Consider the following 15954-nt stretch of genomic DNA (forward strand, 5'->3'; position numbering starts at 1 on the left):
AGAACACCGTGCGTGTACCTTTTTTAGTTTCCAACTCTTTTCAAACTTTGTCAATGGGCTCAATTTTGAAACGCATTGTTTTTCACTTTGAAATTTTGTGATCAAATATACTGCAGGGAGCTAATTGTTAGAAAATGTGAGGAATGCTTTTTGAATATGGTTACGGTTCAAGACCAGAAATTATAATCCAGAAGTTGGGCTGCTATCGTGTGTTTGGAATTGCATGTGGTGATCTTTTCTCCATGTACTTAGCCGAGTAGTACGCATTGATATTCGTGGTGGATCAGTTGAATCCGGAATCTAGTTTAGTACACTTTTATAGCTGTATTACACATCAGCAGGGGTTAAGATGGCACACTGACCATTGATTTTCTTCGGCCTATATTTAATCTCAATTCAGCAGGGAGCAGAAGCTTTCACTAGTTCCCTGGACAAATGTATATTTGACTAATTTTGATAGTTTGGGGACAGATTTCCCCCTCTCCTTGATAAAAATGGAATTTTCTCATTTCATGCACTTAGTGACAATGACCCCATGTCCGATATAACAACTAAATGCACAGTAGAAATTTCCTCAGCGCGGTAGCATAGTGATTAGTACTGTGGCTTCACAGCGTCAGGGTCCCAGGTTCAATTCCCTGCTGGGTCACTGTCTATGAAGAGTCTGCACGCTCTCCCCGTGCCTGCGTGAGTTTCCTCAGGGCGCTCCTGTTTCCTCCCACAGTCCAAAGGTGTGCAGGTTAGGTGGATTGGCCATGCTAAATTGCCCTTACTGTCCAAAAAAGTTAGGAGGGGTAATTGGGTGAGGGGGATAGGGTGGAAGTGAGGGCTTAAGCGGGTTGGTGCAGACTGGATGGGCTGAATGGCCTCCTTCTGCACTGTATGTTCCATGTTTCCAGAATTTCAAATGTCCAGAACTGCACTCATGTATAACTCAGCTGTTATCACACGGCTTGTATATTTGCATATTTTGGGATGCAGGCTTGAGCACACTGATGATTGGATTGAAACTGTTCAAGCCAGAGAAATTGCTTTGAATTGCAAGAAAAAATGATTGCCTGTTTAAGGCCTTTGATATACCTAAATAATATGTGCCTTTGCATGTCCAGTAACAAGCAGTATTTAATGTTTATGTGTCAGCTTTGGTCCATTAACCATTCTCTTACCAAGCAAATAAATCTACTGTAATCTTGTGATGATGGAAATTTCTTTTGCGTACCTACAAATGTCATTTGCATTACATGAAGTGATCTTGAATGCTAAGATAGATGAACATCTTTTATTGAATCAGAAATATCAAATATTGCTTAACTTGGTCATGAAAATACAACATTTTTTTTCCACAGGAAAAAGAAGAGCAAGATTGATGTCACTTCATTTAAGTACAAGGTGAAACCACTAAAAACTGAAGGAAATGAAACCATCATAAAGCTGCCCAAATGAAGTTAGTATTATTGATTAAAAGCTTGTTTACCTGAGGGTAATGGTACTTAGCTGGAATCCACAACAGACCAGAGGCATTAAGTCGCCATTGTCCTAGATGACTATAGGCTGCTTTTCCCTTTGTGGGGGGGGGGGGGGGGGGGGGGGGGGGGGGGGGGGGGGGAATAGCTGACTGGTGTTGATGTTAACCTGAGGGGCACCCACACCTCGGGTGAAGGGCAAGGATGAGACGGCAGGGCTTTCATGAATAACGTTAGCCGGTACAGGATTGAGCTCGTGCTGTTGTCCTTGTTCTGCATCACAAACTAGCTGTCTAGCCAACTGAGCTAAATCGGACTCCATATCTTCAATAGAGAGAAACAATTGGTTACATAGCTTGAGGGGTGCCACTCTAACAAATGTGAGGCAGGCGGCAGGCTTCAAAAATCATCATTGTGGGTATAATGATCTTTATTGTCACAAGTAGGCTTACATTAACACTTGCAATGAAGTTACCATGAAAAGCCCCGAGTCGCCACATTCCGCGACTGTTCAGGTACACGGATCGAGAATTCAGAATGTCTGAAGGACTAACGCATGGCCTTCGGGACTTGTGGGAGGAAACGGCAGCACGCGGGGGGAAACCCATGCAGACATAGGGGAGAACATGCAGACTCTGCACAGACAGTGATCCAAGCCAGGAATTGAACCTGGACCATGGTGCTGTGAAGAAACAGTGCTAACCACTGTGCTGCACCATACCATGGGTATGGGGATCAGGAAGATTAAATCCATTTGCCAGCAAATGTTTCGATCTGTGTTCATTTTCTTAGGGAATAATAATGTTCTATTTATGTTTGTATGTATATATGTGGTTTCATTAGGGTTTTCTTTCATTTAATAGTCGCAAGAAAAATCAGTTTTCTCAAGACAAGTTGAAGCTCTTTCTCAAACAACATTGTGAGTTACGACATGGCATGCTTAAAGTCAAGGTAATTGTCTTTTAATAGGTTATCAGAATCATTAATTGCTTGTTGTGAAGAATTTTGGTTTCATTAACGATAAAACCATGAAATGCCGGAAACATTCAGTGGGTAAGGCAGCATTTGTGTAGAGAGGAAAGCATTATGTTTCAGCTTAATCTGTCATCAAAAGTGAGAAATGTTAGAGATGGGGCATGTTATGATCAAGTAGTGAGTCAGGGAAAGGAGGGGTCGAACAAGCAAAGGTTTGGGAGGGTCAAAAGGAGGAGAGATTAAATCTTATTGGGGATGGCGTAGGCGAAAGTAGATGGACGTGGGACAAGGAAAACAAAAATATGTCGAAGATGTATAAATGGGAATAGAACAATCATCACCAGTTGCCATCTGAGGAAATGCGAGCAAAGGTCGTGATTAGAAATAGAGTCCGAGACCTATTTTTTCCTACTCCTGGTCTCCTCCCATACTCCTCTTTCCACTACATTGATTGTATTGGTTCTGTTTTCTGCTCTTGCTGCAAACTGGAAAATTTGATCCATTTTTGGGGATAGGCTATTGACCAATATGTACTATAAGTCCACTGACACCCTTCCTGTAAGGCGTTGCCCATTTCTCCAATTTATCTGCCTTCTTTGCATCTGTTCTGATGATGCCACTTTCTATGCATCTGCTTTGTTTCCCTTTGTCCTTAAGCGAGGATTTCCCCCTCGCCTTGGTAACAGGAACTTTGAATCTGTTCCTTCCATTTTCTACACCTCCCCAGGACTGTGATAGGATTGCAATGTCCTTGCTTTCCACCAATTCTGTACATCTCGGGGTAGCACGGTGGCGTAGTGGGTTAGCCCTGCTGCCTCACGGCGCCGAGGTCCCAGGTTCAATTCCGGCTCTGGGTCTGTGTGGAGTTTGCACATTCTCCCCGTGTTTGCATGGGTTTCGCAAGGTAGGTGGATTGAACACACTAAATTGCCCCTTAATTGGGAAAAAAAACTAATTGTATACTCTAAATTTATTTATTTTGAAAAATTTTGTACATCTCTATTGGACCCATTTTTGTTTCTTCACTTGTCCTATTACCCATTTCTTTCCGTCATGTAATCTCTCCTGGCTTCCACCGTTTCACAGACCGACCGTGTCTTTTGGTTCTCCTTGATTGTCACTTGCCTCATACTTAAAACTAGTTGCATCTCTACTTTATCCAATTCTGAAAAAAACGAATCACCCTGCTGTTAATTATGTTTCCTTTTGCACTTATGCTGTCGACCTGCTGAGTATTTCCAGCATTTTCTGTTTTTATTTCAGATTTCCAGCATTGGAAGTATTTTGCTTTTGTATTATTGTATTGGAGGAAGGGTGTGAGGTACTCTATTGATCTGCCTTAATTAGTGAAATGTTCTGCAGACGCGGCTGTCTGTAATTCCCAGCTTTCATTTTGCACGGTAGAATCCTTCAATCATATCAAGATATCTTCATATGCCAGTTAGAAACCCACCAATCAAACCCATTTAATGCTGTGGCTATGTCGATAGTTGTTCTATTTCAGTTAATCCATGGCTTTGAGTAGCCTTCAACCTAATCTAAATATCAGTATTAATGAATGCAGGATTCCAAGTTGCAATTTCAAACTTTGATTAGGATTACCATGATTTGATTTCTGGGTTGATTTATGTCACTATCATCTTTTAAAGGATAATTAGCAAAGACGCTGAGTTTTGATCAGTTCTTCAGGATAACATTAGCTTTCATTTTGATCTAGTTTAATTTTTTGCATGGAGGTGTTCTGGCCGCATCGTATTTTCTATTGAGCAACCACTAGAGGGAGTACAAGTTTTGCTGTTCATAAATTATAGTTAATTAATTTGAATTACAAAAATGGATGCTCCATTGAATCATTAGAAATTTAAAATCACAGAAGGAGCTATTTTGGCTCATTGTGATTCACACACCTCTAGCTCTACACCAAATCAACCCACTCTACTCCTGTTTTGCAGCTTTCTCCTGGTACCCAGCCTTCAATTGTTCAATTTTTGTGCATAACATGCCTTTCAAAGGTCATGAAAAAATACACTGTTTTTTAATGAGCACTTGTGTGAAAAAAGTCAGTTTAAACTCTATGACCTATTACCATTCTGATGACTGCTAGAGGTGATCCTTTACAACTTATTTGCTATGCCTATATCTAGTTCATGTATATATGTAGAGGAAGAGGTTCCAAAATAAATCTCACAGGAGGCACACTACACTGTATTGCCAGTGGGGAAACAAATCCATTTACACCTACCTGTGACAATATGTCTGCTCAATTGTCAAGAAAGTCTGCTTCCACTGCAGCATTATCTGTGTCCACCTCCGCTCAAGCCTCACTAATGCCTTTATCTCCTCGACTTGATTATTTCAGTGATCACCTGGCTGGTGTCTCACCTTCCAACCTCGATATAATTTGAATGGATCCAAGCCTCTAGCCCATATCTAGCTCGCACAACATCCAGTTCATTCATTAGCTCTGTACTAGCTGATCTGCGTTGGTTATAGGGACTGACCGTGTCTCGTTTTCTTTTAAATAATTACTGTTGCTTATTTCCTAATTCCTCCATGGCCTTGCATCTCTATATCTCTGCAACCCCTTCAGTTGTTGATGGGATGTGAGCATCATTAACAAGGCCAACATTTATCAGGGATGTTTTTTTCTTCTGTCTTTTGCTGCTCAGATTTGTTTTGAAAGGCTTTCTCTTCTCTCCCTTTCACTTCAACTAATAAATCAGGGATGAGAAATTTCTGCTGTTTTAGTGGATATCTAACCTACAGGGTTTAGGAAAAAAAATCCCAACTCTGCTGATAGTGAGCAAGTATGGGAACTGACTGCCAAGTTGTGAATGAAGGAGCAGTCAGAGAACAAGACTGCTGTTCTAGTCACAGATTCTGCCATCGTCCATGCTTGAAGCTCCAGCTCCTCCAATCACTGAATTCCCCTCTTCTCCAGAGACAGAATCTATGATTTGAGAGCGGCAAGGTGAGGAGGGAGGGAAACAGTGATTGATTGGAGAAATCAGAGCAGTTTATTCTGGCCAGTCCTGTGGCTGCCATGCAGGAGATCATCGGTTTGCACCTGTGAGCAATTGTTCAATTTCTGGCAGGCGAGGAGGGAGACTCCACTTATGAGGCCAGAGCAGAGACTGTTTGTTCCCATCTCTGCCCCGTGCTTGCCGTCCAAATCCCAAACCTGGCTGCCCTTCCACATCAGATTGGATGCAGTATTGGCTTGTAAACTGAGCCTCCCCAGAGCTCAATCTCCTAACCTCCGGGAGGTGGACTCGGTTTTTCCCTGGCCATGTGGATCCAAGTGGCGCTGGCCAAGGAGGAGCTAAACCGCCCAATGATGGTAACAGAAGTGACGAGGAGCCAAGTCCAAGCAAGGTGGAGAAATTTGGGGTGAAAGGGTGGAGGACGGGATGAGTGAGTGGGTCTGGCTGGGCGGGAGGGAAAGTTTGAGTGTAGCTTGGGTAAGGGGAGCTCAGTGGGAAGGGGAGGGCAGTGGTGAGAGGGAAGGCGAGGGGTTTTGGAAGAGGTTATTTCTTCAAATGCAGTTGAATGTCGGGAAGGTAAGTTTACCTCTTTAAAAACTTACCGTTAGAGCTGCAGAAAGTCGGCCGTGGGGATTTCTGGGAAGATTGGTTAGTAAATAGGTTGGGGCGGTTGCTAAAACCCGAGACACTACACTTGTAGTGTCCCCCACCTCTAACCTAAGGGGTTGAGTGAATATCAGGTAAGCTCTTCCTTTCTTTTTCTTGTTTATTTAGAAGGGATGGCAAGGAAGGCAGTACAATGTTCCTCCTGCAGAATGTTTGAGGTGAGGGCCTCCGTCAGTGTCCCTGCTGATTTCATCTGTGGGAAGTGCACCCATCTCCAGCTCCTCAGAAACCGTGTTAGGGAACTGGAGCTGGATGAACTCTGATCATTCAGGAGGCAGAGGTGGTCATAGATAGAAGCTTCAGGGATGTAGTTACTCTGAAGAATAAAGATAGATGGGTGACGGTGAGAGGGGCTGGGAGGAAGCAGTCAGTACAGTGATCCCCTGTGGTCGTTCCCCTTAGTAACAAGTATACCTCTTTGGATACTGTTTGGGGGGGGGGGGGGGAGGCGACTTACCAGGGGTAAGCCATGGGGTACAGGTCTCTGGCACAGTCTGTCCCTGTTGTTCAGAAGGGAAGGGGGGAGAGGAGTAGAGCATTAGTCATTGGAGACTCCATAGTTGGGGGGACAGATCGGAGATTCTGTGGAACGACGAGAGAGACACTCGCGGTTGGTGTGTTGGCCTCCCAGGTGGCAGGGTCCGCGATGTCCTCGGATCGTGTTTTCGTGATCCTTAAGGGGGAGGGGGAGCAGCCCCAAGTCGTGTCCACATAGGTACCAACGACCTAGGTAGGAAAAGGATAGGGATGTAAGGCAGGAATTCAGGGCGCTAGGGTAGAAACTTAGATCCAGGACAAACCGAATTATTATCTCGGGGTTGTTACCCGTGCCATGTGCTAGCGAATCGAGGAATAGGAGAGAGAGCAGTTGAACATTTGGCTGCAGGATGGTTGCAGGAGGGAGGGTTTTCAGATTCCTGGATGAAAACAGCCTCAAGTCCTTCAACCTTTCCTCGTAAAATCTTCCCATTCCATACCAGGCAACATCCTTGTAATCTCCTCTGTACCCTTTCCAATGCTTTCCACATCCTTCCTATAATGCGGCGACCAGAACTGCACGCAATACTCCAAGCGCGCTGGCGACCAGAGTTTTGTACACGGCAAAATGAGCTCATGGCTCTGAAATTCAATTCTCTACAAATAAAGGCTAACACACCGGACGCCTTCTTAACAACCCTCTCACCTGGGTGGCAACTTTCAGGTATCTATGGATATGGACACCGAATCTCTCTGCTGTTCCACACTACCACGAATCTTACATTATCCCAGTACTCTGTCCTTCCTGTTATTCCTTCCAAATGAATCACCTCACACTTTTCTGCATTAAACTCCATTGCCACCTGTCAACCCAGCTCTGCAGCTTATCTATGTCCCTCTGTAACTTGTAACATCCTTCTGCACATGTCGACAACTCCACCCACTTTAGTGTCATCCGCAAAATTTACTCGCCCATCCTTCTAACTCCTCCTCCACGTCATTTATAAAATGACAAACAGCAACGGCCCCAAAAACAGAGCCTTGTGGTACACCACTAGTAACTGGACACCAGTCTGAACATTTCCCATCAACCACCACCCTTTGTCTTCTATCAGCGAGCCAATTTCTGATCCAAACTGCTAAATCACCCTGAATCCCATGCCTCCTTATTTTCTGCAATAGCCTACCGTGGGGAACCTTATCAACGCTTTACTGAAATCCTTATCCACCACATCAACTGCTTTACCCTATCCACCTGTTTGGTCACCTTCTCAAAGACTCAAAAGGTTGTGAGACAATACCTACCCTTCATAAAACCATGTTGACTATCTCTAATCAAATTATTCCTTTCCAGATGATTATGCATCCTATCTCTTATAAACCTTTCCAAGACTTTTCCCACAACAGAAGTAAGGCTCACTGGTCTATAGTTATTGGGGTTATCTCTACTTCCCTCCTTGAACAAGGGGACAACATTTGCTATCCTCCATCTTCTGGCACTATTTCCTGTAGACAATGACCAGATAAAGATCAAAGCCAAAGGCTCAGCAATCTCCTCCCTAGCTTCCCAGAGAATCCTAGGATAAATCCATCCGCCCAGGGGACTTATCTATTTTCACACTTTCCAGAATCGCTAATACCTCCTCCTTATGTGCCTCAAATCCCGTCTAGTCTAGTAGCCTGTATCTCAGTATTTCTCCTCGACAACCATTGTCTTTTCCTGTGTGAATATGGACGACAATACTCTTTAGCACCTCTCTTATCTCCTCGGACCTCCACGCACATCTTCCCACTACTGTCCTTAATTGCCCCACTCTTACCTTAGTCATTCTTTTATTCCTGACATATAGAACATAGAACAGTACAGCACAGAACAGGCCCTTCGGCCCTCAATGTTTGTGCCGAGCCATGATCACCCTACTCAAACCCAACGTATCCACCCTATACCCGTAACCCAACAACCCCCCCCCTTAACCTTACTTTTATTAGGACACTACGGGCAATTTAGCATGGCCAATCCACCTAACCCGCCACATCGTTGGACTGTGGGAGGAAACCGGAGCACCCGGAGGAAGCCCACGCACACAGGGGGAGGACGTGCAGACTCCACAAGACAGGTGACCCAGCCGGGAAATCGAACCTGGGACCCGGAGCTGTGAAGACTTTATGCTAAACCACCATGCTACCCCTGCTGCCCCTTAATCTCTATAGAAAGCTTTAGGGTTATCCTTGATCCTACCTGCCAAAGACTTCTCATGTCCTCTCCTGGCTCTTCTAAGCTCTCTCTTTAGAATCTTCGCGGTAACTTGTAACTCTCAAGCGCCCTAACTGAACCATCACGTCTCATCTTTACATAAGCCTCCTTCTTCCTCTTGACAAGTGTTTCAACTGCTTTAGTAACCATGGTTCCTCGCTCGACCACTTCCTCCCTGCTAACAGGTACATACTTATCAAGGACACGCAGTTAGCTGTTCCTTGAACATGCTCCACATTTCCATTGTGGCCCATCCCCTGCAGTTTTTCCTCCTCCAGTCGATGCATCCTAAGCCTTGCCTCCTCGCATCATAATTGCCTTTACCCCAGATATGACTCTGCCTTGTGGTATATACCTATCCCTTTCCATCACTAAAGTAAACTTAATCGAATTGTGGTCACTATCACCAAAGTGCTCACCTACCTCCAAATCTGACACCTGTCCTGGTTCATTACCCAGTACCAAATCCAATACGGCCTCGCCTCTCGTTGGCCTATCTACATACTGTGTCAGGAAACCCCCCCTGCACACATTGGACAAAACGGACCCATCTAAAGTACTCGAACTATAGTGTTTCCAGTCAATATTTGGAAAGTTAAAGTTCCCCTATAACAACTACTCCTGTTACTTTCGCTCCTATCCAGAATCATCTTTGCAATCCTTTCACTTCTCCATCTCTGGAACTTTTCAGAGGCCTATAGAAAACTCCCTACAGGGTGACCTCTCCTTTCCTGTTTCTTAACTCAGCCATACTACCCCAGTATTCGAGTCCTCATCAAATGTCCTCTCAGCCACCGTACTACTGTCCTTGACTACAATGCCACCCCTCTCTACCACCTTCCGTTAGCTTACTGAAATATCTAAACACCGGCACCTGCAACAACCATTCCTGTCCCTGCTCTATCCATGGCTCCGAAATGGCCACAACATCGAAGTCCCAGGTACAGGTGATTGAGGTAGGATGCTGGGTGGTCTAATTTTATTGTGTATGGCTGCTAGGCCATTTCAGAAGCGTGGTTAAAAGTCACGACTAATGCTGTATGTCTGGATTCACATTCAGACCAAGTAAGGACGGCAAGTTTCCTTCCCTTGAATATTAGTGAACCAGATGAGTTCCATGGGTACCATGACTGACAACCAAGCTTTAATTCCAGATTTATTTGACTGACAATTCCAATTCTGGAACTGCCATGTTGGGGTTGTGGATCATCAGTCCCGTTCTCAGGTTTACTCATCTAGTATTCTAACCACTAAACAATCATTTAACTTTCCAAGATCTCCGAGCTCCTCTAATTCTGTTCTCTGCTGTATCCCTGATTTTATTGTTTGTGCCATTGGCTGCCAAACTCTGGAATGCTCCTCCTAAACATTAGCTTTCTTTCCTCCTTTAAGTCACTCTTAAAACCTACCTCTGACCAGACTTTGGTCACCGTGCCAAATATCTCTCAATGCGTCTTTGTAAGATTTTGTTGTTCCTCTGAAGAGTTTGGCAACATTTTCTTTTTGCTGCAAGTAATTGTTTTACCTTGTACCAAGGATCTGAGTTTGTGACACTTGTCCTTGCAAGTCTATCTGTGCCATCTTTTGTTTGAACTGCTCAATGACTTCCCCTTTTTTCCCCTCCCTGTCCCAGCTCTCAAGAATTCGATCTTTTCTTTGTCCATGAAAGTTGAACCATCATAATCCACATTAATGTCCCTGATTAACCCATGTGCAGAAGGAAACAGATTTGATCGTTACAATGTTTGAGCATCAAGTATATCGCCTGGAAGATTTACTTTCACATCAGTTCATAATTACTCCATCTTTAAAACCATTGTGAATGCTTGAGCTTTGTTAATTTTTCTACTGAATGATGTTATAAATACTATCAATATTGAACTTAGTATTTTGTTTTATTTTATTCAGTCTACAACAGTTGATAAATACAAGCTTACCGAGCAGAACCTTTCCCATTTGTTCCCGGATGATCCATCGACATTTGTTTTCAGTCCTTCTAACCGATGTCGGAGCAGGACTCATAAGAACCGCTCTTCATTAGCAAATGTAAGTGAAAAATAATGTATCTATGCACACATCTAAAGCTGTGTAATACTATAGTTTCTACATATTTAAATCCTGACTCAGTGGTAGGCTTCTTGCTTGAGTCACAAGGTTTCCAGTTTCATGTCCTATTCCAAGACTTGGGCCTCGAGCACAAAAATTAAGGCTGATACTTCAGTGCGGTTCTGAGAGAATGCTGCAATATCAGAGCTGCCATCTTTTGGATGAAGCTTTACAAACCAAGGCAATCTGTCCATTCAGGTGGATGTTAAAAATCTCATAGTGCTGTTTCAAGGAAGAGCAGGGAAGTAAATGGGAATGGACTGGCAATCCAACTGTGATCGCCATTCGACCTATGTTATGCTGCTGCTTCCCCCACTCCCCTCCTGGTATCCTGACCAATATTTATCCCTCAGTTGAGAAGATGAAAACAGATTATTTGGTCATCATCATGTTGCTGCTTGTGGAAACTTGCTGTGCTCACGTTAGTTGCTGCATTTCTACATTACAAAAGTGTTTAATTGACTAAAGGGGTTTGAGATATCTGTTGGTTGTGAAAGGTGCTATATAAATGCAAGTCTTTCTTTTTAGAAGCCAAAAGGACATTCTGACAACCGCACAAACGAGTAATGTTGTTACGAATTTCAGTGCTGGTGTCGGGTTTATAGGCTGTACATCACAACGATTGGCAGATCAGATCAAACAGCACATCCCTTCAGCTGTTTGTAACAGACAAGAACATTGACTGCACTCAACCTCCCTCTCTCTGATTGCAAATATCAGAACATAGAATCCCATCTAATGTTGGACACTGATTGGACAACATTTACTAACCATCCCAACTGTACAATAACAAACAATTCAAGATTAGTAGTTTGGTAGTTGGGCTTGGAATATGGCTCACATGCATTTTAGAAACTATGCATATTCATATGCAGGACACTGAACTTGGCACTTTGTTCTACTGAGCAAAAGCCTGAGGGACAGCTGCTCCCTGGTGCCTTCCCTTGGTAGCCCTTCGATTAATTGGAGTTTACTTGTCAACCAATCGGCACCCTCTACTCATGCAGTATGAATTGTTGTTTTCTTTGAAATTTGGTATTCTTGAAATTCTGTCCTGATGAGTATGGATGGCACGGTGGTTAGCACAGCTCCAGGGACCTGGGTTCGATTCCCGACCTGGGTCACTGCTGAGTCTGCACATTCTCCCTGTGCCTGTGTGGGTTTTCTCCGGATGCTCCGGGTTTCCTCCCACAAGTCTCAAAACGTGCTTGTTAGGTGAATTGGACATTCTAAATTCTCCCTCGGTGTACCCGAACAGGCGCCGTAGCGTGGCGACGATGGGATTTCACAGTAACTAATATAGATTATTATTATGCAAGATGAGAACCTTCAACAGCACTTTTTAACAGCAATGCTCAGGTTCTGTACTATCAAGTGACTATTTAAAACAACCGTAGTAACTCCTATGGTACAAAGCATGTCTGAATCATGTGTAAGTTCACTTAAGTTAACATACATGCGTTAGAAATAATCTTGTTAGTTTGTTCACTTTTAGTGGTAAGTACGCAGGATGTTGGTATATATGTGTGTTTTTCCTCTTTGATTTGTGAAATTCCTCTGCAATAACAATATGATAATTATGCTGCCTCCATGGACTCAAATCCTGCATTTGTCTTTAAATTAGAAAAGGTCCGTGTAAGGCGGTTCTGACTAGTTTATATGACATGGCCAGAACACACTTTAAACTTTGAAGTATGTTCTGATTGGTGCTTCCTCATGAACATCTTTGCTCTCCTCTTTCTCTCTCGTCTGATATCAGTTTCTTCTTTGTAATTTGGAACTGCTTAGGGATGGACAATAATTGCTGGCCCAGCCAGTGACACCCGCATCCCATAATAATGTTCATTGTCACAAGTAGGCCTACCGTAACACTGCAATGAAGTTACTGTGAAAACCCCCTAGTTGCCACATCCTGGTGCCTGTTCGGGTACACAGAGGGAAAATTCAGTACATCCAATTCACCTGACGTCTTTCGGGACTTGTGGGAGGAAACTGGAGCACCCGGAGGAAACCCACGCAGACACTGAGAACGTTCAGACTCCAGACCTCCAGGCAGTGACCCAAGCTGGGAATCGAACCTGGGACTCTGGAGCTGTGAAGCAAAGTGATACCCACTGTGCTACTGTGCTTCCCTACCTGCTTCTCCATGAAAGAAGAAGAAAAGCCCTTGCTTGTTGCTGCTCAAAAGCATGTCAGTTTGAGAATGAGTATGAACTGGTTGATATACAAATGTTTAATTAGGGGCAGGGTAGGCATGTCCTCTTGTCCCTATATCAATCTATGGAAAGATTCTGGCTATAAATTCGTACTTGCTTAGCGACAAAGAATTTTCTCAATTTTTAGAAGGTAAATCAAATTGAAATATCAGCTAAACTTATTCTTTTTTTTATCAGTCGGATAGTGCTACTGATGGGGAAGACATGTCAAAATATAGAAACAAATCTGCACGAGAAATTGAAAAGATGCGCAGGCAAAAGGAAGAAATGAAGCAATAGGTATGCTCTGCTTCACTTTGCATCTGACAGAAGGTGGTGGCATATTTCCAGACTTGCTATCTCTGACACATGGCAATTTCCTATTGGGGAGCATGAATAATGGGGTTTCAGCTGTTTTCCCCTGGTTGAAATGGTGCAAATAAGTTGTTTTGTATGATGCACTGAATGTGAGGTTTGAAGGTTGAACAAAGGCAGTGAAAGAATGCAATGTTGAGAGGCATCTGAGATTGGAGAAAGGGCTTGAGTTTAAAGCTTAACTTTAGTTTTGGTATTTAAGTTGACGAAAGTTGTAATTTCCCTACAGGCATGATGGAGATTTTGCAAAGCTGCAGTAACTATATAGCTTTTCTTTTGTGTCTGATGAATGTTTACAGGTAAATTAGTTGAGCAGCAGAATGCTGATCATAGAGTCATCGGTGCACCTGTAGTTACTCTAGTGGTAACAATGTTGCAAAGAAAGATAAGCTAACTTGTGCTGCTGAGAGCCGTGAAATAGTAGGGCGGGCAGTGCCAATAACGTGGACCATTCGGGGCAGGAAAATGAGCTGCTTAACATGACCGGCTTTAGAGAGATTGAAGGCCGATGATACATTGAGGTCATAAGTAGGATATCCATTTTCTAGGAAACAAGTCTGTGGCCAGTAGCGTCTAGACAGGGTTCAAAGACAGGTATGTGTGTCTAAATGTACTATCAATCAGCATGTACAGCAATTATGTTAATTATCCTATAAATACAGACAACTGGAACACTGGGGTGGGAGCTTCTTGTGGTTTAGTAGATATGAGGAAGCGCCTTGCGATACACCAGCTTGAACCTAAATGTCCGGACTAGATTGATTCTTCCACTGTTGCCGCTGTTTGTGAGTAACAAGATGCAGTCGGTTGCCGGTGATATGTTTGAAGACTTTGAGGCAAAGGTTAGATTGGAGATGGAATGAGAGGTATAAGAAATGGGGAGGGCTTAATGAAGACTTGACTACAGTTTTGAAATGGGAAATGCATACATTTCTAAAATTTGCTAAGGTTATTGCCAAACTTGTGCGAGTTCATTTTAGTATTTTCGAAATCAAGTTTCCTACAGTGTTAGCCGTTTTTGTATTTTACTGACAGCAAAAAGGAGGAAAGAAGAGGAACTAGCACATGAGTTAAAGAAAAGAAAAGAGGTGTTGGAAGCTAAAAAGAAAGAAAAAGAGGACAAAGAAAAGAAAAAAGAAGAGTTGAAGAAAATATTGGAAGAAGAGAAAATTAAAAGGAAAGAAGAAAAGGAACGTCTAAAATTGGAGAAAGAAAAGGTAATGGGTAAAACCTGGAAAGATGCAATCCAGGAGTCGGCCTTTCTAAAACTTTGTTTTGCTAGTTTAAAATGTTTTTGGAAGTTGGCGATGCATGGGTTGTACTTGGGCAATGCTGCACACATTTTCTATTTAATATACATCATATATTTGCAGTGTTAATTTCTTCATTTGGATTTTGTACAGTGGGAGACTGATATTATCTTCTGTTTGGTCACAGTCATAAAAAAGCAGATTTAAGTGCTGGTTATATTTTCATGTTCACCAGAAATGATTTAATTCAAAATGGTGTGTGCCAGAATTAATTGCATCTACAAATGAATACTCCACTCCATTTATCTGCGGCATTATTATGAAGACAAATTTTAGAAAAGTTTTCTACATATGTTATGAATCATTAATGTATGATATATTTTCATTGGAACAATCTAACTAGGAAAGGGAAAAACTACGAGAAGAAAAGAGGAAATATGCAGAATATCTTAAAGAATGGAATAAGCCCCGTGAAGATATGGAATGTGAGGACTTGAAGGTATTTGTGCAATTTTAAACTTTCTACTAGTTTTGTACATCCATCAATAATAGATTTTTTAAAACCCTCGAGTTGGCGAGAGTTCATTTGAAATCTATGGTTCATAATATTTTCTGTCCTTAGTCCCTCCACATGATGGAGCTATTATTTCTTTAATAAAGTAACATTGCTTACTTCAGCCACTTTTAACAAGCACAGCTTTAATGCAAATCATTGATGCTTACTCATCATGAGCCATATCATGGGAAATTTAGTATATTAAGTTGCTTGCAAATATGTGCTCTTCCTGCCGCATTCTTTCTTCCTGTATCATGCTTTCTCTCTTGCTTTTATGGCATTAACATGTGCTTAAATGGTTAATGCCTGAGAACATGGAATAAAATTGCCATTTGCCTTCCTTGCCATTGCTTTTCCACCATAAGTAATTCGTATTTTTCTTTCATCTTTCAGCATTTCCATCGCACCCCACTGACCTTTCCCAAAATTTGGTCAGGACTATCAACTTCCTCTTGCTAGGGTTACTGTTTTCCCCCAACTCCACCTTTCTCCCATTCTTCACCTTGCTTTGCAATTAGCCAAATAGTGTTTTTGGGTGCTATTTGGATTGGGGGAGGAGTGCTGGGGCAGATGATAGGTGAGGGAAGCAAGCGCGTCAGGTATCTAAGAAGTGGAATTGTGAACAGGAAAATATTATGGTTGGGGTGGCAGTG

The 15954-nt window shown here is 42.8% G+C and overlaps 1 protein-coding gene across 1 annotated transcript in view; it reads left to right on the forward strand.

Annotated features, from left to right (window-relative positions):
* baz1a (bromodomain adjacent to zinc finger domain, 1A) overlaps positions 1-15954 on the forward strand; it is a 115846-nt gene that overhangs the window by 12499 nt on the left and 87393 nt on the right. The window contains exons 4-10 of the mRNA XM_038790244.1: positions 1347-1389; positions 2307-2414; positions 10728-10865; positions 13214-13271; positions 13388-13420; positions 14531-14712; positions 15149-15244. Coding sequence (XP_038646172.1) covers positions 1347-1389; positions 2307-2414; positions 10728-10865; positions 13214-13271; positions 13388-13420; positions 14531-14712; positions 15149-15244 — 658 coding nt within the window. The remainder of the gene's footprint in view (positions 1-1346; positions 1390-2306; positions 2415-10727; positions 10866-13213; positions 13272-13387; positions 13421-14530; positions 14713-15148; positions 15245-15954) is intronic.

The sequence above is a fragment of the Scyliorhinus canicula genome, chromosome 2 (genome assembly GCF_902713615.1).
Source record: "Scyliorhinus canicula chromosome 2, sScyCan1.1, whole genome shotgun sequence".
Classification (NCBI taxonomy): Eukaryota; Metazoa; Chordata; class Chondrichthyes; order Carcharhiniformes; family Scyliorhinidae; genus Scyliorhinus; species Scyliorhinus canicula.